Source organism: Microcaecilia unicolor, chromosome 3, assembly GCF_901765095.1.
Source record: "Microcaecilia unicolor chromosome 3, aMicUni1.1, whole genome shotgun sequence".
In the NCBI taxonomy this organism is placed as follows: domain Eukaryota; kingdom Metazoa; phylum Chordata; class Amphibia; order Gymnophiona; family Siphonopidae; genus Microcaecilia; species Microcaecilia unicolor.
In genome coordinates this window covers 61,540,845-61,566,607 of record NC_044033.1, presented here as the reverse complement: position 1 = coordinate 61,566,607, position 25,763 = coordinate 61,540,845, and the positions used below count along the sequence as shown (strand labels likewise).

The 25,763-nt window shown below is 41.0% G+C and overlaps 1 protein-coding gene across 1 annotated transcript in view; it reads right to left on the bottom strand.

The window, feature by feature from the left end:
• AIDA (axin interactor, dorsalization associated) overlaps positions 1 to 25,763 on the bottom strand; it is a 133,672-nt gene that overhangs the window by 29,122 nt on the left and 78,787 nt on the right. The window contains exons 7-8 of the mRNA XM_030195987.1: positions 18,083 to 18,205; positions 4,729 to 4,851 (exon numbers count right to left, since the gene is read on the bottom strand). Of these exons, the coding sequence (XP_030051847.1) occupies positions 4,729 to 4,851; positions 18,083 to 18,205 (246 nt within the window). The remainder of the gene's footprint in view (positions 1 to 4,728; positions 4,852 to 18,082; positions 18,206 to 25,763) is intronic.

Here is a 25,763-nt window from a genome sequence, read left to right as displayed (position 1 = left end):
CCCTCCATAATACAAATTCATATCTAGATATCCATAAGCTTCTCGACATTCTGTTGTTCCTTTAGAACCCCCCCCCCCAACGCATGTAATGTTATGTGCTCTTTACCTAATCCCCCCTCTCCCTTCCTCCCATTAGATCCCCCTGTAACATCCTCTCATCTTCCTGCCCCCCACACTCTATACTATACTCTCTTCAATCTAATCGTCCTCCCCTTCCTAGTACCCCTAAGCTGGTGCCTCCAGTCATTTTCCAGTGTACAGCAACGATGCATCTCACTGATGCCACCCCCATCTTTTTCAACCACTGCACCCACTTTGGTCCCTTCCCCATTGCCAAGCCCAGCAAACATCTGTGGGGTGGTTCCATACTGGGACCCACATTTTGGAGGACATAACTTCTAGAACCCCTCTCCAAAACACTTGTATTTTTGGGCAAAACATCACCCTTTCTCCCACAATCAGTCTTCAGAAGCACCCATTTGTTTTATTTGAGCAGGTACTAAGTATCACCTAGACACTTTGTAGGCATTTTCTCTCCTTAATATGTATACCAACCCCTTCTTTACCTCCTTGTAGATATTCTTCCATTGCCTCTCAGTCAGCACCTCTCTCAAATCCTGCTCCCATGCCAGAATGTGTTTATGGAACCCCCAACCATTCAAGAAGTTATAATACAATGCCCCCTTCAATTTGGTTATTGGTTCTCAGAACTCTAATTTCTTACTATCATCCAAGTCCTCTCCCCTGGAGCCCAAGATATAATGTTGGGCCTGAAACACTTGGAGAAATCTGGAGAAACTCCCTAACAGTAAACCCCACACTGCTCCCTTAACTCTTCCAGGAACTTCAAATCACCATTATTTAGCATATGCCTAAACCTAGTTAGCCCACCTCTGAAACACTCCTTTATCCCAGCCTATAAATTTAGACTCAGAATATGGCTGTTGAAGATGACACGTTATAGGGGCTCCACCCATCTTCTCTACACTTCCCCCCAGTTATGCAGCAGGTGTTGCGTAAAATCCCGTAACATTCTTTACTCATCTTTTCTCACAACAAATTATGCTTGACTGTCACCCCTTTTTCTAGTTCTAGATATTATAAACATCTTTCTTTCAAGTTCCATTATGTCACAGTCATCAGTCAGGGAGGTTTTCAGTCCTGCTCAATTTTCCTCCAAGGAAAGTTGACTTAAAATGTTTCTCAGGCTAAAAGTCAATTGTTCCATGAATTGCTCACCACTTGAACTGTAGAGCTTCAGGTCATCTACAAAACACTAAGTGTGATGCTACCATCTTTAGAATTAAGCTTAAAATCCATAGCCCAAGGAATTAAAAAGCATACTCATTGGATTAAGTGACAGTCACAACAAAAGTAGTGACAGTCTCCCTGAAATATTCCTCTCTGGATCTTAAAGTTAGGAATTGTAGGGGGTGTAAGCCCCTTTCACCTCTAAGCAGTGCATTACTGGCCCTGACTGAGCGTGCACCTGTGTTACAGACTACCAATATGCATTGCTATGTCTCTAAGGAAGCTGAGACTTTGAAAGGCCTCACCATGAACTGTGTACAGATGTTGCAGTCCTTCATTGCTAATGCTTGTGTCACAGGAAGAGACCTGTGAAACGGCTACAACTGTTGAGCTGGCATTTCAAGGGACATAAAAAGAAAAAATGTGGCAATTAGGACAAATCGAGAGTCAGTTTGTTTTCTAATCACCTGGGAGCCTGAATTCCAAGAAACCTCTAAAAATAATGCCACAAGACATTCCTGCGGTCACTGAAGTGATAAGAGTGACATAGCTAATCACCAGCCATCATTTTTATCCAGCTGTTTGGAACATCAATGATAACAGAACTGAATATAAGACGGACATCTACAGTTAGGACCCGCTACTTTTATCTGTCTCCAGCAATCTCAGCTCATCGCATCAGCTGTCACCACTAATCATCGCTGGAAAACCGGTCGAGTGCTGCCAGCAGTCCCTGCCTACATCTCAAGAAGGCTACAGACCCTGATCCTGGTTGACATACTTATTGTCTATATCTAGGGAGGTACTTTTTGACCCATTCTATATTTGATGAGCATTTATAAAGAACTTTTACTTCTAGTCTGTGATATTCTAAAAAGTTTCAAAGTTGCTTTTATTATTTCTGCTTTGTTCATAGTTCTTATTTCTTTCTATAAATAAAGACCCTATTATTATGATTATTTTATCTGTTTCACATTGTTAGTTTAGAAGTATACACACAGATAAGGGGTAGAACTCAGAATTGTTTACTGGAGGTGTGATAACTGTATTAATCCAGTGTGCATAATAGAGTTTGCATGTCTCTATCTACACCACTAGGCAGTGGTGTGATCACTGTCCTCAGAATAACAAACTTCATTTTTCATTCCTAGAATCAGTATGCTGGACCACATGGACCTTTGGTCTGATCCAGTATAGCAATCATTATCTTAATAGTTCAGATGGAGTGCAGTCTGCACATTTTCAAGTTGAACTTGATGTACTTGATTAATCTAGAGTATATTTTGTACATTTCAAGGCACTTTATTGTCCAAGAGTGAGGGATGCTATCAAAGGCTATTATATAGTCCCATCCATGCTATACTGAGTACTTCTGTCTTTCTTAGCACTGGTCATGATTGCTTTATTCATAACTGGTCTTTTGTTCTATTCTTGGGCTAATGTGGGATAGAAATGCCATAAATAAATAAACATGCTCCCCTCTTATTACCCTTCTATACTCTATTGCCATGTCTTCTGTTGGCATCTATTGCCGTGAACCACTTACAGACTACAGTTACACAAGTTATTGGCACATAATTTTTAGAAAGATTACTTGATATCTCCCTTTGGAAACAGAAAGGTTATTCGCTACTCTGGTGTTGTCCTTTTGCTTGGCCAATTTATTTTTGAATTTGGCCAGGTCTTAGTGAGTGATGTTGACTATTTTATTGGTCACGCCATCTCTGACAGGGCTCTTCCAGTTCAAGGCTCTTTTCAACCTGCTTTCCAATTTTTTTTTTTTTTTTTTAACTAATTCAGGCTATTCCACTGGTTTGATGTTTACATTACCTAAGTTCTCCTGTTGCAGGGTGTCCATTCTACTTCTTGATAGTGCTCTAAAGGGTCCTTGTTTCCCCAGAGTATTTTATATTCCAACTTTAGCTGGTGGCGTTTTCTTCACACTAATACCCTCCCCCCAGTTACCTATAGAACTGTTTTCTGTTTATTCAGATGTCTCTTTTTATGTTTTATTCATATCTGTGTACTTTTTGTGCTTTGGCTGCTAATTTCAATATTATTGGAGCATATGAATTTAAGGTTTTCTTCTTCTGCTCAAGCAGCATGTTCAGTGTGATGCTTTGGTGTTTTCACATTATCCTTGACAATCTTGATTTTAATCTTCAGACACCTCTACATGCAACATTTTTCTTTTATTGCGCTTTTTTCCAAGGAGGAGTTACTCTTTTCTTCTGGCCTTGTTTATCATTGGAATAATTATTTTTGTTGCACTAATTGTGATTTATTTCTGTGATATTGATAGATGGTTCTTTATGCAGGTTATGGCCTAATCATACTCTTTAGTTGAGGTTTCACTCTTTGTGGGAATGGTAGTAAAATATCACAATTCTATATATGTTGAGTATCTTTCTTCAACTATGGCACAAATTTGGGTTCAATTACAATAGTAGCATAATTTTCCAATGCTGCAAAGTCATTGTATAGTGGTGTCCATTAGGAAAGCAGGTGTCTGTCACAGATCATAATCTTGACAAAGCCTACTGTAAATCACCTATTCCTGGATTGTTTCATTCTTTGTTAGAGTAGTGGTAATGTATTAGAATTCTTAATGGAGGGGAGGTTTCCAAACTGATTCAATTCCTTTTTCATCACAGAACTGGAGCCAGAAAAAAAACCCCTTTATACCTCCAAATGATCTGCCTTAAGATCAATGCACCACAGTTGTTGCACTTAATATAAGACATTTTGATGTCAGAATGATATAATAAATCAAGAGAAGTAAATCAATTAACATATTAAATAATGAAGTGCAAATGTGCCCCAAGAATGACTATGGAGTGGGTGGGAATTGCAGAATAAAGGGTTTAGCGCTAAGCAACTTAAACAGAGAGAGAAAAAAGTGTTCTTTAATTGTTTTATCCCTTTTAGTGCAAGGATAGATTCTGGCAAGGTAAGTAAATTCTTTATAAAGTAACAATAAAAGGAAAAACAAGTAAAAGAAAAGCAGCTTAAGATCTATTTACCTGGCAAAACCACAAATATAAATCAGAAAATCTTAGCTTTCAGATGACATACTTTTTCTTAAAATGAAGGAATGTGTGCTCACCAAGCTCTTTAGGAAGTGGCCTCTCTCAAAACTACAGGCCTTTCTAATTTGAATCAGGGACTATGGAAGCCAGTTACAGGTCATTTTACTGATGATTGTTTTTAATTGCATTGTCTTTTACTGTAATGCACTTTGAGCACATAACGGATATGCATAAAATGAACAGAAGATAAAATTAGACTGGTAATAGAAGTCTGCTCTCACATAGAAAATAAAATGTAACCTTAGGGTATAACATGGTATAACATGAAACAGAGCCAGAAGTAAGGAAGGAGGGTAGATTTAAAAATAAGACAATGCAAAGATAACCTGTAGTATAAAACTGATTATATAGGCACATGCTGTAAATATTATTTTTTTTAAATACAAACCTTGCATTAGTTTTTCAGTATGTTTCTGAATTTCAATGTCTACATTGAAATGAACATACATGTCCTCTTTTCTTGAAGCCACTGGAGTATCTTGTACCGGAGTCAAATCTACACCATTTAAATCTATATAAAAATAAACATTTTATTATAAAACTACATCTTAACTTGTTAAGACAGCTTTCAAAATATAAATAAACTACTACTGGAAAATATTTAGGTAGGACAACTTCTTGTTTTCCATTGCCCAGGTACCTTAGTTTTTATCTGGAATCTGCCCAACACAGAACACCTTTTAAGCAGGTATCACAGTCTCTCTCTTCTCCTGGATCATTTTATTTCCAATAAAGGAGAAGACTAAATGAGGGCCCATGAAGCACCACTGCAGTTTTTTCACTCTCTCACTGGATTCCTTCATCTATAAAAAATGGAAGCCAATTTTCAGTCAAGGCTGAGTATTGGATGTAAGCAGAAAAAATGTGTCCACTTACATATAGGTGAATTTTGAGGCAAATCAAAGGTACCCGGATTTTAGTTTAAAATCAGCCTAAAACTGTGCAGCTAGGATTTACTCACCTAGATTTAGGCACTTGCAGGCTTATTTTCAAAAGAGAAGGGTGTCCATCTTTCGACACAAATCGGGAGATGGGCGTCCTTCTCTCAGGGTCGACCAAATCGGCATAATCGAAAGCCGATTTTGGGCGTCCCCAACTGCTTTCCGTCGCGGGGACGACCAAAGTTCCTGGGGGTGTGTCGGAGGCGTAGTGAAGGCGGGACTGGGGCGTGCCTAACAGATGGGCGTCCTCGAGCAATAATGGAAAAAAGAAGGGCATCCCTGATGAGCACTTGGGCGACTTTACTTGGTCCATTTTTTTTTCTTACGACCTCAAAAAGGTGCCCGAACTGACCAGATAACCACTGGAAGGAATCAGGGGAAGACCTTCCAGTGGTCAGTAACCACCTCCCACCGCGAAAAAAAAACTTTAAAAACTTTTTTTGCCAGGCTGAAATGTCATACTCAGGTCCATCGCAGCAGTATGCAGGTCCCGGGGGGGGGGGGGGGGGGAGGTATGTGTGTGTCAGCAGAGGCATAGCGAAGGCGCGGACATCTTTCTTTCAAACATTTTGGACATCCTGAACTGCCCCCCACACACACACACAGGGATGGCCAAATTTCAAGGGAGTGGAATGGAGGAGTGGCCTAGTGGTTAGAGCACTGGTCTTGCAATCCAGAGGTGGCCAGTTCAAATCCCACTGCTGCTACTTGTGATCCAAAATCCAAATAAATAAAGGGGGTGTCGGAGGCATAGCAAAGGCATGGACGTCTTTCTCACAGAAACATCCACATTTTGGACGTCCTCAACTGTCGTCGCAGGGACGGGGGCATAGCAAAGGACGTCCTTCACCCATACTCTTAAAAAAAATAAAATAAAAAGACGTCCCTGACGAGCACTTGGACGTTTTCACCTGGACTTGTATTTTTCTAAGGCTGAAGATGGCAATTTATTTAAGGTTGTAGATGGCTATTATACACGCAGCTTGTCTGCATGTATGAAGCAGTCTTTGGCATGTGCAGAGCAGCCACGCATAATGCTTGGCTGCTCTGCACTGGCTTCCCCTCCTTAGGAAGGAAATTGTGTGCAAATGAGCTAACAGTGAGCAGCTCATTTGCATGCGATTTCCTTCATGCATGCCCATTCCTTTCCGAATCGCTACGTGATCGGTAAGGGAAGGGGTTTTTCCATTCAGTTAGTCCACTGCAGTGCCCCCTAGGGTGCCCGGTTAGTGTCCTGGCATGTCAGGGGGACCCAGTGCACTACGAATGCTGGTTCCTCCCATGACCAAATGAGTTGGATTTGGTCGTTTTTGAGATGGGCGTCCTCAGTTTCCGTTATCGCCGAAAACCGGGGACGACCATCTCAGCATTTATGCCGACCATCTCTAAGGTCGACCTAAATGTTCAGATTTGGGCATCCCCGACCATATTTTCGAAACGAAAGATGGCCGCCCTTCTTGTTTCGATGATACGGGTTTCCCTGCCCCTTCGCGGGGACGTCCTGCGAGGACGCTCTCAGGAAAACTTGGGCGCCCCGTTCGATTATGCCCCTCCACGTCTTAGCTGAAAATGATTGCCTAAATCTTACATTCACCCTCTCCCAGAGGATTCCTTTCAAGTCCCAATTCCTGGAGTTATGCTCTCTTTCAAAGCAGGGGTGTATCTGCGTGGGGCCACAGGGGCCTGGGCACCCGCAGATTTCGCCCTGGACACCCCCCTACCGCAGTCAACCCTCCCCCGCTGTCGCCGTCACCTATCCACACCGAAGTTCGCTTCCTCCTGCCGGTGCCTTTAAAAATATTACTTCAGCTGGCGGGGGACCCCAACCCCCGCTAGCCCAGCCGAGGTCTTAAGTTCTTCTTCCTCGTGCTGTTGAAAGCTGCAGCCTGTATCCCTTCCAGTTTCGGGCGGAGTCTGACGTCGCAGCACGTTGTACGTCCTGCACGTACAACGTGCTGCGACGTCAGACTCCGTCCGAAACTGGAAGGGATGCAGGCTGCAGCTTTCAACAGCACGAGGAAGAAGAACTTAAAACAAGACCTTGGCTGGGCTGGCGGGGGTTGGGGTCCCCCGCCAGCTGAAGTAATATTTTTAAAGGCACCGGCAGGACGAAGCGGACCTCGGCGGGGGTAGGTGACGGCGCCGGCGGTAGGGTTGATGGCGGTGGGAGGGGCGGCGGCGGCCGGGGGGGGGGAGGCTATAATGTACCCCCTCACTCTAGCCCCTGCCCCCCCTACTGCCGAACCTCAGATACGCCCCTGTTTCAAAGCAGCATTCCTGAAGCCCTGATAGGCCTTAAATACTTATGCAGTAAACAGTGATCCCAGCTTTCCACTTCTTGATATAAGAAACCTCTACTTAGAATTTCAGAGGTCTTCCTCCTGCTGCAGGAGTGAAGCAATCTCCCTCCCCCAGCACAACTCTGATGTGCTCACCGATACTGCCTATTGCTAGGAAAACCATTCATGCTTCCAAATGGCTCTCAATTACTCAATAATATAACCACCTTTTATCTTTATTAATTTGTATTATTTTCTCAATTTAATTTTAACTTATTTTATATATAAACAAAGTTAATTAAATTTCTTTAGTCAGCAAATGAGATATAACTTATGCACTGTCGCTTTTCCACTACTTCAATGAGTAGTACTTATCTGAATTATATTGCAATGGGTAAAAGTGCAGACATGTGTTTCGCCAGCAGCTTTTTATTTATTTATTGCACTTGTATCCCACATTTTCCCACCTTTTTGCAGGCTCAATGTGGCTTACAAAGCACTGTTATGGCATTGCCATACCAGGGCAGAGAATACAATTGGTGTTACAAAGAAGTCAAAGAAGAAAAGAGGATCTGGTCAGGCAGTTATAACAAGATACATTCTGAGTAAAGGTGGAGAGGTATTGTGTTCTAGATAGTTAAGGGTTTTATTGGTAGGCCTTGTTAAAGAGATAGGTTTTCAGAGATTTGCGGAAATGAGTTAATTCTTTGATCGTTTTCAAGTGAGTGGGGAGTGCATTCCATAATTGCATACTCACGTAGGAGAAGCTGGTCGCATGGGCATCCCCCTTAATTCTTCTACGGCATAAAGTTATAGCACATTTGCCGACTAAAGAAATTGAGTGGAGGAGTGGCCTAATGGTTAGTGCAGCAGACTTTGATCCCAGCATCCTGGGTTCAATTCCCACTGCAGCTCCTTGTGACCCTCCATTGCCTCAGGTACAAAAACCAAGTTTCTGAGCTCTCTAGGAACAGAGATAGTACCTGTTTATAATTAGATTGTAAGTCACATTGAACCTGAAATCTGGGATAATGCGGGATACATCTGTCATAATAAATGACTTTGTTTATATATAAAATAAGAAAAAACAAAAATTAAGTAAATTGAGAAAATAACACGGATTAATGAAGATAAAAGGTGATACACCTACTTCCATTTTTTTCAAAGCCTAAGGCTGAAGTGGAAGCTCACCTCTGAAAATCCGTTCTTTTGAAAAGAATATAAGTATTGTCATTAGAGTGTTAAACAGCAGCAGTTTTAATAGAATATTCAGGAAAAGCCAATCAGCATAGTGTAGTGATGGAGGGCGAATGTATTCCTCCTGTCACAAAAGGAAGACCCTTCCGAATCCTTAGTGGAAATTCCATACAGGGACAGGTAAGCTGTTGATTATTGGAAGACTAGGGTTCCATGGATGACATCAGGGGAAGGAGGGTAAAATTGGGGCTCTGGTAATTGCCCCTTAAAAGCACTGGGGACTCTGTGGATGGCAACTACAAGGGGCCTGTTGCTCTGGATTTTACGTTTGGTAACCTGTTGAGATTCTGACAGGAAAGGATTGGAGGGGGAAGGGTTATCACGACTCTAAGCATAGGGATATATTTAACTGTGTTACCTACCTGTTGCAGGGTATGTAGTGGAGAACAAGATAGAAGTTCTTACACATGGGATATATCATCCCAATAGAGTCCACGCATGGGAAAGTTTTCCCTTTGCTTTACTAGTATAAGAACTTTGAGATACACTGTGCATGTGCAACAGTTCCCATGCTGCATCAGATGGGGCTGCCTTTTTTTTTTTTTTAATAACTTAATATGGGATACAGCTTCAAGGGAATGTAGAAGGATCAAAACAACTTCTATTCTACTGTTCATAGACCATCTTCTATAATAGTGATTCTCAACCAAGTCCTTCAGATAGACTTAACCAGTCAGGTTTTTTGGACAGCCACAATGAATATGCATAAGAGATTTGCACTCACTGGAGGCGGGGTATGCGCATCTCTCTCATTCATATTCATTGTGTTAAGGTTGGTAGTTATCCGAGAAATTCAACTAGCTGGGTGTATCCTGAGAACTGGGTTGAGAGAACGAGGAGGACAAAAAGTCCTCACAAAATGGTCTCCCTACCTAAAGAGAGCATTTAATAGAAAAATGTTAAAATAAAAAATTAATTAAATTTAAAAAAAAAACACCACAAAAGCAAAAAAAAACCAAAAACCCCAGACTTCCATTGGGCAGACAATGTGTTTGTTGGCAACAGGCCTTTCACGTTTTTTTCTCTTTTTGGGGGGCATGGAGGGGGGAGGGAGCCAACCTACAGATCATACTAATATAATGTAAACCATATTGAATCAGACCAAGATCCACTAATCCCAGAACCCTGTTTTAGGAGTGTGACCTACTTAGGCCACACCCACTCGGGGGAAAAAAAAATTTTTACATCAAAGAATATGGGTGACGCTGGCCAAGGCCGCCCTCCTCTAGGGAATAGCCTTGTTCTTTTTTGGAGAAACTGGGGAAGAGGTGTTTCACCTATACATGTTGTTTACTTTATATTGGTTGCAGCAATTGAACAGTAAATATTTGATTGAACACAAATCTCATATTATCAGTGAAAATGCACAAGCACCATTAGTAACTCATTGGTAAGAACATCATGATTGGAATGATCTAAAATGGTGGGTAATTGATCATGTCCGAGAAGGGTGGGAGGGATGACAAGCAGAACAAAAATTAAACTATAGAGAACAACACTGGATTTTCACTTTAAAAATTGAGACTCCAGGGGTTCTTAATGCAGAACTTGAATGGATGATGCTAGCCTGATGGTTGAAGGATCTGAACGGTGGGCTCATATATTGGCTGTTCCATAATTAACACGTAAAACACATCACCACCATCTTGGACTACTAAAAGTAATGATAGTTTAGATGATTAACGTTGGACCAGCAGCACCCCTGTGCACCGACACCCATGAGCATAAGTTAAACTTTAGATAAAAGCAAAGATGTGAAAGACAAGTGGGGAAAAATATATATATATATATATATATATATATATATATATATATATATATATATATAAAATAAGAAAGAACAGTGACCATTTGGGGGTACTACTTCAATGGACAATAAGTATACTGCTCCAAGAAATAACCCAGCTGAGGTCTTCATAAAACAAAAAAATATATATTTGAATGGTGAATACATAGATCACTTGTATTTTATGGTGATTGTTCCTATATTGGATCTATGAGAATCCAAAGTTGTTCATTCACCTACACATTTGCATAGATTTTGCATGTTTCTGGGATAGAAGGTCTAGGCTTTCACAGATCTTTGCAAAACAAAACTAGAAGAAAAGTTCCTGATGTTACACTAGGAGGCTTTAGCTCTAGGCATACAGATTTAAATTAATTTCCTTGATGACTTGGAACAATCAAAAGTACATATTTTTTGAATCATCTCAGTTGCAACTATTTTTGCTGTAAATGTGAACTTAAGTCCATTTAACTCTAGCTTTACCAGTGGTGTAAATGTGAATATAACTCTAGCTTTACTAATCCATAGGTAAAGCTAGAGTTAATTTGTGATCCAGAAGTATTAGGAAAATAGCCTCGAGTCTAAAAGTTAAAGGGAGTTGGTTTTCCGTACTTAATCAAATCTAATCTAGGGGCTCTTATAGAACAAGCAAGTTTCTTCAACATGGTATCTGTTAGGTGCTATACCCGCAATTATTGGAGGAAAAGGAGAATATAAATAGTCCATTGCTTTGTCAGATGAAATACTGATGAGATCATGTTGTACAATGCCCTTATAGAACGAAGCATGCAGGATTTTTTATTTCTATGTATCCATCTGCTGGTTAATAGGCATAACCTATAGGTACTGAACAGGTCTGTTGGACTAAAAGAAAGAAAATTAGCAGGTGACAATTTCTCCATAAACTTTCTTTTGATCTGTTTTGCAGATGGAGATTCAGGCTTGTGAAAGTGAATTTTATGGAGCCCCCACCGCAGCAAAGCAGACCCACTTGTTATTTCTTCATGAGCATCTGCGTAGTCTTTGGGAAGACCAAGTTACTTATGATATGCAATTGACCAACAGTGTCTTCTTTGCTGAGGGTAATAGAGCCAGTAAACACCTTGCACAACAACTGAACAGGAGAATGACCTGGGCTCAGATTACATCCCTTAAGTTACAGGATGGTACACTCACACATATTCCAGCACATATGAGATCCTCTTTTTTTGAGGTTCTATCAGGCTCTTTACATGTCTGAGGTGCATCTTACTGACGCATTCCTGACTGAGGCCGCACTATCACAGATTACAGGCACCTCAGCGAGCTTCTCTAGATGTGGACCTAACTGTAGAAGAGGTCAGGGCAGCTATTTTCCTCCTTGAAACTGGGCAAATCCCCAGGACTTGATAGCTTCCTCTTTAAATTCTGTAAGAAATTTTCTGGTCTACTGGCCCCTGTCTTGGATGACACGTTTAATTCAGTGTTGCAGGGGGACTCTCTGCCATGTTTAATTCAGTGTTGAGGGGGGACTCTCTACCACCATTTATGCTGGAGGCAGGGGTGACAGGTCTTACCGAAACCTGGGAAAGATCCCATCTAGTGTAGTTCTTATAGGCCCATATCTTTATTAAATCTAGATGTTAAACTGTTAATGAAAAGTGCTAGCTACTAGATTGAACGAGGTTATTACCTTCATTGTAGGGGAGGACCAATGTGGGTTAATACCAGGGAGGACAACAGGTGATAATGTTAAGATGCACTCTAGATCTGATGTGGACGGCCAGGATAAACCAGACCCCACTGGTTCTCCTCACCATCAACGCTGAGAAGGCCTTTGAACGGGTCAAGTGTTTGTTTTTACTTGCTGTCTTTAAGCATATGGATTTCAGTCCCAATTTTCATCACTGGATACAGGCGCTCTATTGTGCTTCATGGGCCCATATTAGGGTGAATGGGGGCTACTCTGATTCTTTTCCATTGGTGAGGGGAACCTGACCGGGCTGTCCCTTATCACCCCTCCTATTTGCTTTAGTAGTAGAGCCCCTGGCTGCTTATATTAGATGCTGCCCCACCATCCATGGGGTCCCTGTTGGGAATGAAGAGTTTAAAATCTCCCTGTTTCCAGATGACATCCTGCTTACACTTAGTCAACCACAGGAATCCCTTACTGCCTTAACTGCTTTCCTTACTAGATATGGTAGTATGTCAGGTTTTAAGATGAATGCCACTGTCAGAGCTTTTGAATGTTACCGTGCCCTGTGAGATGGTTTTGTCTTTGAAGACCAAATTTCATTTTGCTTCGGCCTCAGCCTTTATTCAATATTTGAGTGCAAAGATTCCAGCAGATCTGAAAAATCTCTACTAAATTATGGGAACGTAATGCCTGATTTAATGCTAAGCTTTGACAGATGGCAGAAACTGTATCACACCTAGATGGGAAGGATTACCATATGCAAGAATGTATTTCTTACCAAACTGCTGTATTTGTGTCAAACTTTACCAATATATATCTCCACCTCACAACTGGCTGCCTAAGATAGGAAGATGTTCTTGCTGGAAGACACTTACACCTAGAGTTGCTAGGATCATCTTGACCCACCATAGAGCAATAGGAGGCCTAGGAGTACCTAGCTTAAAGATGTATTTTTATGCAGCTTAAGTGAAATCTGTGCTGGATTGGTATGATTGTCACACTAAAGTGTGGGTTCGGGTGGGAAGAACATATTTTCAAGGGCATTACTGGTCTAATCTGTTATGGCAACCAGTGGGAACTAAAAAAAATCTCGAAAGCCTCAAACCCTTTTTTTATAGCATATGATGTATATTGTTGCTAAACTTCAAAAACAGCTGGTGAGGGCGGTAGGAGGGGAAAGAACTCTTCTTGGAGACTCCCATGCACTGTTTTGTTTTCCCCAGAGTAGGAATCAGAACTCCTTCAAAGATGGGAAAGCTTGGGAGTGTATAAAGTGGGACATCTCTATGTCAGGAGTATCAAGCTCTTTCCAGGACCTGAAGGTCCAGTATAATATTCCCAGTACTGATTTTTACATTTATCTGCAGTTTTGCCATTTTTTCCTGAATAAAGATATGGCCTGGGGTCTGGGTGACACCCTTACTCCTTTTGAAGAGTTGATGCAAGAGGGAACCACTCAAAGGAAATTAATTTCTAGGCTATAGATCTTCTTATTAGAAAGACACCATCTGTTCCCACTTATCAAAGGAAATGGACTCAGGACTTGTGTGGGAAAATATACATCAAAATACTTTTAAGATCTCCATTTCAGCTAATTTAGTAGAACAAAGCCTGAAACAACTGTACAGGTGGTATATGACACCAAAGCGGTATCTAAATTTGGTAGGGGGGTCTCACATCTATGTTGGCAGGAGTGTGGTATGATTGGCAGCTACCACCATATTTGGTGGGGTTATCCCCCGATTAGTGCCTTTTAGCAGGAGTGGACACAGATGCTTTCTAGTATGTTTAGTATTGTAATACCTTTGGACCCTCTAGTCTTACTTCTGCAGGTTCAGCCAGGGGGACTACTCTCCCACTGGCCAAAGCTATTTTTCAATGTATTGCTGTCCTAAGAAGGGCAATCACTTGGTGCTGGTGGACCAAGCAAATTCCAGACCAGAAGGATATACGAACATAAACTTTGGCAAGCATTCTACCTTAGCAAACTGGTGGTGCATAGACAAGAGAGACTGGCATCATTTGAGAACATTTGGAGTTCCTTTACTGATTTGGTTTACACAGACATGAGCACAATCACAATAACGTATTGCATTTTCTGGTATGGTTACAATAGGATATATCACCACTAGTCTGGATGAGTAGACTGTGGACTCTCTACAACATTGGATGGGGAGAGAGATAGAGATTAGAGGGGGTTTGTTTGTTTAGCTGTTAGGCTTTATTTTAGTTACTGTTCCCCTTTGGGTATATGTTGCTGTATATTTGCTATCATACTGTTATGATTTTGCCGGTCTGGCAGGGGAGGGGTGTGGACTTCATTCCTGATTGGCTGTCAGGGTTTGAGCTGATGTCAGTGGGTAGTACTTAAGCCTACATGTTCCTGGCTTCCCCTGCTTTGGCGTTACGTTTCTTTGTGGCTAAAGCCTTTGCAGTTCTCTGTCAGAACGTCGTTCTGCGCTCTGGTTTTGAATCTGTGTTCCCTGTTCAGGGCTTTCTGTTACTTTCCCTTTGTTTGGGATACCTTGTGGCAGCGTGTGTGTGTCTGTGTGCATTCAGCTTGATGTTTAATTTCCTTTGTCTGGGTTCATTTCTGTCAGTGTGTGTGTGAGTAATTAGTTCACTTGCCTCCAAGCTGGGGCTCTCGCTGCTTGCAGTTCTCTGTGGAAGGCCAGCTACTTTGTTTACTCAGTGGAGGCTTTGCCCCATTCTGCTGACTCCGCAGACCAGCCTTCCCTCAGGTTGTTTATTCAGTTATCTTCCTCCTCTGACTTCTGGTTCAGTAAGTTTAACCCCTTGTGTACTGCGTCTCTGCCTCTGTCTTCTGTGTGTTTTAGACAGGGGATTTTCTTCATTCCTTTTGTATCTTTGCCTCTGGCCTCTGGTTTGAGGGCTAGTTTACCTTTTGTTTCCTGTACCTGTCTCTGACTTTTGTAGCTGTTAGTTAGCTCATTCTCCCTTCTGTCCTGGTGGGTTCCTGGCTGCGGTGATCTTGTGGCAGCCCGGTCTTCTAGCTGTTTTCTCTGTATCCTCCTGTGGTTACAGGGTGCTTCCTGTATTAGTTTTCCTTTCCTGCGCTAGTCCCCTGGGGGGGGTGTGGCACCCCGTTCTGGTTCCTTTGGTGTCCTTCCTTGTAATCTGGGGGGGGGGGGGGTTTGGTTCTGTCCTGGGTCTGTGGAGCCTCCACGGTTGGTTTTTCCTGCGCCCTGTGGCTGGTGTTTAGTGTGCGCTGGCACCTTGGGTCCCGTGGGGACTCCTGTGTTTCTTTCTCCCCTCCCTGGGTGTGTATCGGTTCCAGTTCGGCCATGAGGCCCTATGAGTGGGTCTGAGTGTATCTGTTCCAGTTCGGCCGTGAGGCCCGCTTGAATGCCTAGTTCCCTTTCTTCCTGAGGTGCTGCGTGTGGGTAGGCTAAGGGTGTTGGATAGCAGGGGTGTGTAGTGGTGGGTCCTTCTCCCCTAGGCCTTGGCCTCTGCTATCAGCGGGCCTTGGCCTGGGCTCAAGGGCTCACGACCAATCCAACAGATTACACATACAGTGAAACCTCAGTTTTCGTTGACGTCGGATTTCGTCATTTTAAGTTATCGTCGATTTTTTTCGCGAAATTTTTGTCTTGGTTTTCGTCAGTCGCCTTGGAATTCGTCGGTAAATGCCATGTTAAAAGTTCATTTATTGCTAGTGATTTGAGGGTCGAATTATCGACGAAAACCGAGGTTTCACTGTACTAGTTTGGGAACTGTATATTTTCAAAAATTAATAAACATTAAAGTAAAAAAACAAACGCACAAAAAAAACAGACTGGTGGTCTCTGAGGACTAGGTTGAAAACTACTGCAGTAAACCCTAGTTTACTGCCCATATACCTTTTGAAAGAACCATATCTTGATTTCAACTTTAAACTTCCTCACGGAAGCATCAGCATGAAGGTCAGGCAGAAGGACGTTCCACAATGTCGGAGCTAATGCTGTAAATGCTGAAGAGTCAAATACAGTCTAGGCTAGTTTTAGAGAGAGGGGGAACCTGTAATAGGTTTCCCTCAGGAGATGTAGAAGCTTGAACAATAAGCTAACAGTTGACTTAGTCAAAGAGTGTGTCTGAATGCAAGGGGGTTAGATGCACATTTGGGAGACCATTATAGATACTGTTGTAATAATCAAGCCTAGAAAATACCAACGCATGCCTAAGGGTTAGTAAGTCCTATAGATCCAAAAATGCTTTAAAGAATCATTTTGCATATCATCATAAAGAGGCTTTTGTTTTTGAGGAGATCTGAGGTTTCAAAGTCAAGGGAAAATCCAACCAACAACCCAATGAACAAACTCCTTTAATCCAATGTATGTTACAGAAACCACCACAGAACTGGGTAGTGTCTTGAGAACCTAATGGCCTTGCATTCTGTCAGGTTCATAACCAATCTGTGAGTTGATAGCCAGTTGAATAACTGGGAAAAGTCCTACATTCAGTTGTGTAAGTCTGGTTATTGTGACTTGAATGGGACCAGAATCTGATTATTTGTGTAGATCTAAGGGCTCAATCCTTGCACTTGGATTAAGATGACTAATGGTACCACAAAAATATTGAATAATGCAGAGCAAGGAGCCTTGCAAGTTATGAGATAGTAAGAAACAAGTCTCGTGATACACCCTAAATGGCTAAATAAGATCTGAACCACTTTGGAAGCACTGTACCCCCACACACATTTCATGTAGCTGGATCAAGAACCACTATGACTTTGTATAGGTCCCTGGTGCATCCACACCTTAGTACAGTCCTGGTTGCCCCTTCTCAAAAAGGATATAGTGCAACTATACCAGATTCAGAGAAAGAAAACTAAAATGACAAAGGGAATGGAACATATCCCCTATGAAGAGAGGCTAAACAAGTTAGTGCTTTTCAGTTGGTAGAACAGATGGAGAGGAGATATGATAAAGGTTTATAATGAATGTTATAATCCAATTGTCACTCAGGAACTTTCATGCAATACCATAATGTATTCTTCTTTACCATGTTATGTAGGCACATGGTGTATATACATGGTAATATAGATGGAACATAACATACATGGAACAGTTCATGGGATGGTATATATATATACCATCATGAACTGTTCCATGTATGTTATGTTCCATCTATATTACCATGTATGTATGCACCTTAACGCAACACCACTTGTATTCTGTTACCCGGAAATGGCAACTGCCATTACGGCAAATGTAAGCCACATTGAGCCTACAAATTGGTGGGAAAATGTGGGATACAAATGCTACAAATAAAATAAAATAAATAAATGAGTGGAGAGGAGTTAAATAGGGAACATTTGTTTAACCTGTCAAACACCTTGAAACCAAGAGAAGTCACTCCTCTCCATGAAACTAATGACAGCAGATTGAAAACACATCTTAGTTCTTTTCTTTAAAACACCATACATAATTAAGCTGTGGAAATTGTTGCCAAAAGATATGGTCAAGTTGACCAACATAGTGGGATTCAGAAGAGGACTGGACAAGTTTCTGGAGGAAAGGTTTATAAAACTTTAACCATGTAGGCTTGAGAAAGTCATAATTCATCCCTGGAAATGAACTATAGGAAACAGATCAACTTGTGGGTAGTTGTGATTCAGACTAGCCACTGTCTGAGATAGGATGCTGGGCTTAGTGGACCTTGGTCTGACTTAGCATGGCTTTTCTTATGTTCTTATGTGTGAAAGAGAATTAGTATTATTAATGTCTTAAAAGGTCACATTTCAATGAATCTAAGTAACAACAACAACAAAAAAAGTCAAAATAATGTTGTGTAGCAATACTTACCCTTTACACTAATTGTTATATATGGATCAATGCACTGTCCAGCATCTTTCAGACCAATTTTCTCGATTTTTATTGTGAGCAATGTCATTCCTGGCTCAGATGGCAATCTGGGTAACAGAGTACCTGGTAACAGAGACAACAAAATCAGTGTTCTTTCCTGCTAGTATTCAAGCAGCATGTTCACTATCATCATCTGTGCACACTTTAAGGTTCTCCACAGTCACAGTAAAAGTTATCAGATGCTTATGACTAAGACAAAAGCATAATTAAAAATTCTAATGTGTAGAAAGTAACAGAAGTTGTATAAAACACAGTTGCTGACCTGTAGAAGGTGTTTTCCAAGGACAACAGGATAAAGCATTCTCACACTAATTATGATGTTATTGATTTGATTACTTTTTTTTTGTCTATTAGATTGTAAGCTCTTTGAGCAGGGATTGTCTTTCTTCTATGTTTGTGCAGCGTTGCGTACGCCTTTAGCGCTATAAAATGCTAAATAGTAGTAGTAGTAGTTATCCAACGGTCCATATGAGAACTTTTCTCCAGCAATGATCTAATCCTTTTGAGATAGCTCAATCAAGCATACACACCCTGTTCTTGCCTGCTGCTGTTGCACTGGACCATATTAGTCCATTTCAAGATTTATTTTGACTTTGCTGTTTAGTGAAAGTTTTGTTTGATTGTGGGCTCTGTCTCTCGTTGCAGAATTGCTACGTGGCCTTACACATTGCTGATGTCTCCACCCTACTTGGGTCACGTGACCTGCAAATCATTGGTTCCATGAAGGATTAAAACCATGCCAATGTCAGGTTAGGAAAGCAGAATGTCAATGGCAAAAAAAGTGGCGCAATTACGTGCTGCTTAATGAATATACTATTTTGAACACGTCCGGCAAGCATCCAGTTCTGCGAAACAATTATTTAAAGTTTTCAGTGCTCTCACTACTACCTCTGTACAAGCAGAATCAAGAGTTCAGTTATCAGACGTTTTGGCTAATTATTTTTCTACTAAAATTGTTTTGCTTCAGGCAAGATTTCCTCCCATTCTTTCTCCTTCAGATCCTGATATAGCTACTAGTACTCAATCTGCGACTTAAGACTTCATTCAATCTTCCTTCCTTGGAATCTTTTTCCAAAATAGTAGTGCACTTACACAGCACTTTTGCTCTTTTGGATCCTATTCTCTCAAGTTGGTTAAAATTACCTTCCTTAGGCTTATTTCCATCTCTATATTCTATCCTCATTAATAGGTTGCCGTCTGGTAACTTACCAACACCTCTGAAGTCAGCTCTGATTAAGCCTGTCCTGAAGAAATTAGATCTTAATCCTATGCTAGCTAAAAATTATCACCCAGTTTCAAATTTACCCTTTCTTTCTAAAGTGATTGAATCAGTGGTCCTAGACGAGCTCTCCACCTATGTTGAGTTATTAATACTTTGCATCCCTGAAAGTCCAGTTTTCACACTGGGTTCAGTACAGAGAAGATGCTTGCCGCTCTTTTAAGTGAACTTCATAGTAATCTGGAAAGGGGAAAAGTTGCTTTATTAGTTTCTCTTGATTTATCTGAAGTGTTTGAGCTCATTAATCATGCTTTTCTCTTGCATCGTCTTTCCTGTCTTGGTATTGCTGGTATGGTTTTAGACTGGTTTACTTCTTAGGCAGCATACTTTTCAGGTAATCCAATCTTCTTTGGTTTCTGCCTCCTTTCCCATGTGGGATTCCTTAGGGTCAGTACTCTTTAATTCTCTTTATTTGTTAGTCCTCTGGCTATACTTATACAATCTTTGGGGATTAGCCCATATTCATATGCTGATGACTTTCTTTTAGTCTATTACACAGACTCAAGACCAGTGGACTTAACAGCCACATCAAATCTGTTTAGAACATGTGGCAGGCTGTCTAAAAGACCACCATTTAGTCTTGAATCCTGAGAAAACAGTGGCCTGCTACTGGGTTATTGGGTCCATGTCTCCACCAAACATCACTCCGTTTCTGTTTGATAGGTTTATCACCCCAGTTCCATCCTTCCGTTATCTTGGAGTGATCATGGACACCACCTTGTCCTTTGGATCTCAGATATCACAGGTTGTTAAAACGGGTTATTTTTTTCCCTACATAAACTGAGGGCAATTTGCAACTAATTGGATTTTGATACTCTTTGTTCTCTGTTTTATGCTTTTCTTCATTCTAGCTATGATTACTGCAATGTTGTTTATGCAGGGCTTACCAAATATAATCTTAAAAGACTGCAAACGTCACAAAATACTGCAGCACAGATTCTTTGCAGAGTCTCTCATTTTGACCATGCTCTACCACTTCTTCAACAGTTTCATGGCTAGCAATTGACTTCAGGATTAAGGCGCTAGCTTTAACTCACAAGGTCCTCTACAGTGGTACTCCTGCTTATCTCTCCTCTATGGTGACTCCCTATAAATCAACTTGTACTCTGCATTCATTAAATGACAATAGGCTAATTCTTCAGTACCCATCTCTAAAGCTAGGTGGGAATCCACTAGAGCCAGTGCTTTTTATTTTGTCTTGCCAGCATTATGGAACTCTCTACTACATTCTCTCCAGCTTAATTCTTCATATACATCTTTTCGGGCTTTATTGAAAACTCACTTTTTTTCATCAGGCTTTCCCTTGTGTAGGTACAGGTGGATTCTGCGGCGGGAGTCAAAAGGATGTTACAGAGGAATATATGGGTTTGAATTTATGTATAGATTATGTTACTTTGCTCTATATGTAACTTTTTATCTTGTTTGATTGAATTTTGTTGAATGGCAAAGGCAGTTAGGTCTTTCCTATCTTTTAAATTGGCATTCTTTTTTGATTTCTTGTTTTTATTGTTATTTTATCTGTAAACCACTTTAATTTGCTTGCAACAAAAGCAGTATAGCAAATTTTAATTAACAATAAAACTCTTTGGGGAGCTGTGAGGGTTTGTGACAAATCCTATCCTGCTGCCTCAAACAACACCTGACATAGGAAAACAACTATTTTCTCCAAGAACAAGGATAGATGAATCCTCACAGATAAGACTCCCTAGCCCAGGGGTAGGCAACTCCGGTCCTCGAGAGCCGCAGGCAGGTCAGGTTTTCAGGACATCCACAATGAATATGCAGGAGAGAGAATTGCATACCATGGAGGCAATGCTTGCAAATCTATTTCCTGCATATTCATTGTGAATATCCTGAAAACCTGACTGGCCTGTGGCTCTCAAGGACCGGAGTTGCCTACCCCTGCCCTAGCCACAGGCTGCCTCCAACAGAAAAAAGGGGAAGTATGCAACTGAAAAAAAAACCCTGAATTGTTTATGATAGGAACAAACCTTATGTTTTACATTTTTCTGATGGATTTCTTTTTTTTTTTTGGGGGGGGGGGGGGGGGAGGGGAGGCAATCTGAAACTGTAAGAAACGGGCTGGTACTGTTTAATTATGCAGAAATTACTGTTTTCCTTCCATGCTCCCTATCTTGGACCAAAACACTGTCTCACATACAATTATATATGTCTCTAATTGATTCCTGGATTTTCAAGCATTACCTAACAACTAAGTTTGTACTGGATGGAAATGAGTTCACATTAGATCTTCAATCAAAAATGTTAGGGGTTGAACTAGATGATTTGTTAACAATGCAACCCTATGTCTCAATGATTTTGAGGAAATTTTATATTACCTTGAGAAAGCTTAGAGCTAATTAAGAAGTACTTTGTAACAAACTTTCAGACTGTTCGTTTGGGCGCTTATACTGGCCACATTTGACTATTGTACTTTGGCTCTTATTGGCTGTTATATGAGTTTATTACATCAATTTCAAGTCATGCAAAATATGGCAGTGAGATTAATTTATGGTTTTAACATGCTATGATTCAATGATGGAATATTATTTGAAATTATATTGGTTGCCAAAGAACATATTCAATTTAAAGTATACCTAACAGTATTTAAGATTTTGTCAGGAGCAGTTCCTTTGTATGTGTTTGAGTTAGTGAATTTCCTTCATAGATATCATGCACAAAACCAATTTTTTTTAATTCCCTAGTGTTACTGCTTTAAAATCAGACATTTTTCTACATTGCTTTATCATCAGTTGGCTTCTATATGGAGCTCACTTTCTTTATTTTGCGATGCTGTCAACGTTATGCATTGTTTAGGAAGAACTTGTTCCTGTAAATTGAGTCTTAATGGTTGTATTTAGAGAATAGATGTTTTAATGTTTGAATTTCTACCGTAAATCCCAAGTGGTTCGATCTGGCCTCTTAGGTTTTGTAGCCCACCTTGAACTGACAAGGTATATGGCGGGCTATAACAACATAATTATAACATAATCCCAAAATAAATTCTGGAGGTCTGTCTGACCAAACCTACTATCGTATTGGGAATAATGCAAGCTAAATGTGTGGACAAAAGCTCATGCTGTAGCTCTGCAAATCTCTTCTATGTAGGCTGACCAAGTGGGCTAACAACTCCATCAACTACAACAAAGAAAAATGTTTCACTCAATGTGGAAGCTCAAACGAGTGAAACCTTTTTTCCCCGAGGGAAATATTTCGCAACTTGGTACAATCCATGGTACTAAGCCATCTAGATTACTGTAATGGAATCTATGCGGGATGTAAAGAACAAATCATAAAGAAACTCCAAACTGCTCAAAACACAGCAGCCAGGCTTATATTTGGAAAAACAAGATTCGAAAGCGCCAAACCCCTACGAGAAAAACAGCACTGGCTTCCAATCAAAGAACACACTGCGTTCAAAATCTGCACCCTGGTTCATAAAATCATCTACGGCAATGCCCCGGGATACATGACAGACCTCATAGAACCTACCAACCAGAAACACAACAAGATCAACATGAACATATCTAAATCTCCACTACCCTAGCTCCAAAGGACTCAAATACAAAACAACCTATGCATCCAGCTTCTCTTATATAAGTACGCAACTATAGAACACACTACCAATCGCCGTGAAAACAACATACGACCACCTACACTTCTGTAGACTCCTAAAGACTAACCTGTTCGAAAAGGCATACCCTAACAATCCAACCTAAATGCCTTAACCCTGAAATATAATATATAAGATCGTACTGGAAATAACCCAACTCTCCCTCCTCATGACCCCTAATGCGTCTATCATACTGATCATTACTCTGTCATAACCTCACTTTGTATTTGTTCATACCAGTATTGGCGATCGCCTTTACTGTACTATGTAAGCCACATTGAGCCTACAAATAGGTGGGAAAATGTGGGATACAAATCTAACAAAACAAAAACAAAAAAATCATAGCTCAAACATTACAAGCTGTGACATCATGGCCCTCTAGAGTTAAGCCTGTCTGGGCGTAAGTGGAAAATGTGTTTGCTAAAAGTAGCCCCCATTCTGTTAGGGTCAAAAGAAACAAAAAGCTGGGAGAACTTTCTATGAGCTTTAGTCCGCTCCAAATAGAAGGCCAAAGCTTTCTTGCAATCTGAAACGTGCAATGCATTTTCACCTTTGTGGGCATAAGGTCAAGGAAAAAGTGTTGGTAGAACTAGTGACTGGTTAAGATGAAATTCTGACACTACCCTGGGAAGGAACTTTGGATGGATGTGCAGAACATTCAATTGTTGAAAAACTTAGTATAAAGAGTATGAATATTATAGCCACCAAAAAACAAGACGTTCCAACTCAGGTGTCAAGTGTATTCTATCCCACAGGAGTCATCATGTGCTGCTGTTGCCAGGATTTCCATCCTTTGAAGGTTGATGTCAAGGCATCTCAGCCTCCACCTGACTTGAATCACACTCCCTCAACACCAATGAAGATGAGAATACAACTTTCCTCTTCTTTAGGACGGCATCAAACTATGACCAATCCCAATACATCTACTGATGCTCAGTGTCAAAGGTGATCCAGACACTTAATGCTGAGATATTTCCTGCATCCTGTGCTACTCTGGAACTCATGAAGACCAATGCTTCTGATTCATATGGACTAGTTTGATCTCTGCCAAATATCTTCTCATGTGGTTTATCACTCAAGAAGTCCTCTCTTTGTCATCTGTTAACACAGAATACAATGAGAGGGATCATAGTTGGGCAACAGTTATCACAAGCACCAATTATGGGTATCCATAATGGATGTGGTCCTGTTGAAGCTACTTCAGTGGGGGTGCAGGTGCCTTCTTTTGAGACATAGCATCTGGAAAAAATAACCACACTGAAATCAAGTGACTTGATACTGAAAAGGTACCAAAATGAGTGCTTGAGGCCCAATATCTTCACCAAGCCGACAAGGAAAAATAAAAACAAAAACTTTAAAAACAACCAGAAAAAACACTGCACAACAGTGACAGGATGTATAAAACTTTTATTTTAAGAAAAAGAAGCACTGAGGCTGCCGCAACTAAAAATGTGTCCAATGTGAGAAAACTCAGAAAAGTTCTGGCAGGTCCTCTTGAAGATTTATTTAATAAATCCTTGGAGACAGGAGACGTTCCATGGGACTGGATAAGAGTAGATGTGGTTCCTCTTCACAAAAATGGAGACAGAGGATGTGGGAAACTACAGGCCGGTAAACCTTATTTTAGTGGTTGGAAAGGTAATGGAAGCACTGCTCAAGGAAAGGTTAGTGAATTTCCTGAAGTCCAATAGGTTACAAGATCCAAGGCAACATGGTTTTACCAAAGGAAAATCATGCCAAACAATCACATTTTTTACTGGGTGACCAGAGAATTGGATCGTGGACACATGCTAGACGTAGACTAGTGGATTTCAGAAAAACTTCTGACATAGTTCCTCATAGGAACTACTGTATAATTCAGTGGCTAAATTTAGGACCCAAAGTGGTAGACTGGACTGGAAAACTGGTCGATTGACTGACAACAGAGGGTGGTAGTAAATGGAATTAGAGGATAGAATGTTAAGTAGTGGAGTGTCTCAGGGATTGGTACTGGGCCAATTCTATTCAATATATTTGTGAACAAATTGCTGAAGGGTTAGAAGCAAAAGTCTGTCTCTTTGCACGTGACACCAGCGTAACCAAGATGGACTATTTGAAGAACCCACCGGTTGGTGGTTACAACTGACCACCTTTCTTGAAAAAAAAAATCAGTCTCCCCACTACCGGTAGGTCATCCAGAACAGTCACTATTACAGTGGCTATGCTCTGCTGGAGCCAGTCAAAAACTCATCCTCTGTTTTGACTGGGGAGCCAGCGGCATGCTGTTGATGAGAATGCTGGGTCTGAGTCTGCTGAGGAGGGTGAGAAGGAGTGTACCTATGCCTCTGTTAATAGGGATCTCTTTTCAACTTGCCCAAAACCTCCTGGATGAGAAGGGTACAGAACGCATCTGTTGGGAGACAGCATCAATGTTCTTTTGATGAGGACTATGATCGTCACCTTTTCTCCAAACAGACTGTCCCCTCTGGCACGTGGCATCCACAAACTTCTGTTGAACCATCAGGTCCAAGTCAGAGACATGCAGCCATGATAGTATGTACATCGCTATACTCTTGGCAGAAATCCTGGATGTCACATCAAAAAGTATCATAATTGCCCCTGGCCAGGAATTTAAGACATGCTTTCTGCTGTTTGGCCAGCTGGTGAAGATATTTGGCCTGCTCTGGTGGGACAGAATCTGCCAAATCAGTCATACTGTGCACCAGGTTCCGCAAGTAGAGGCTCATGTA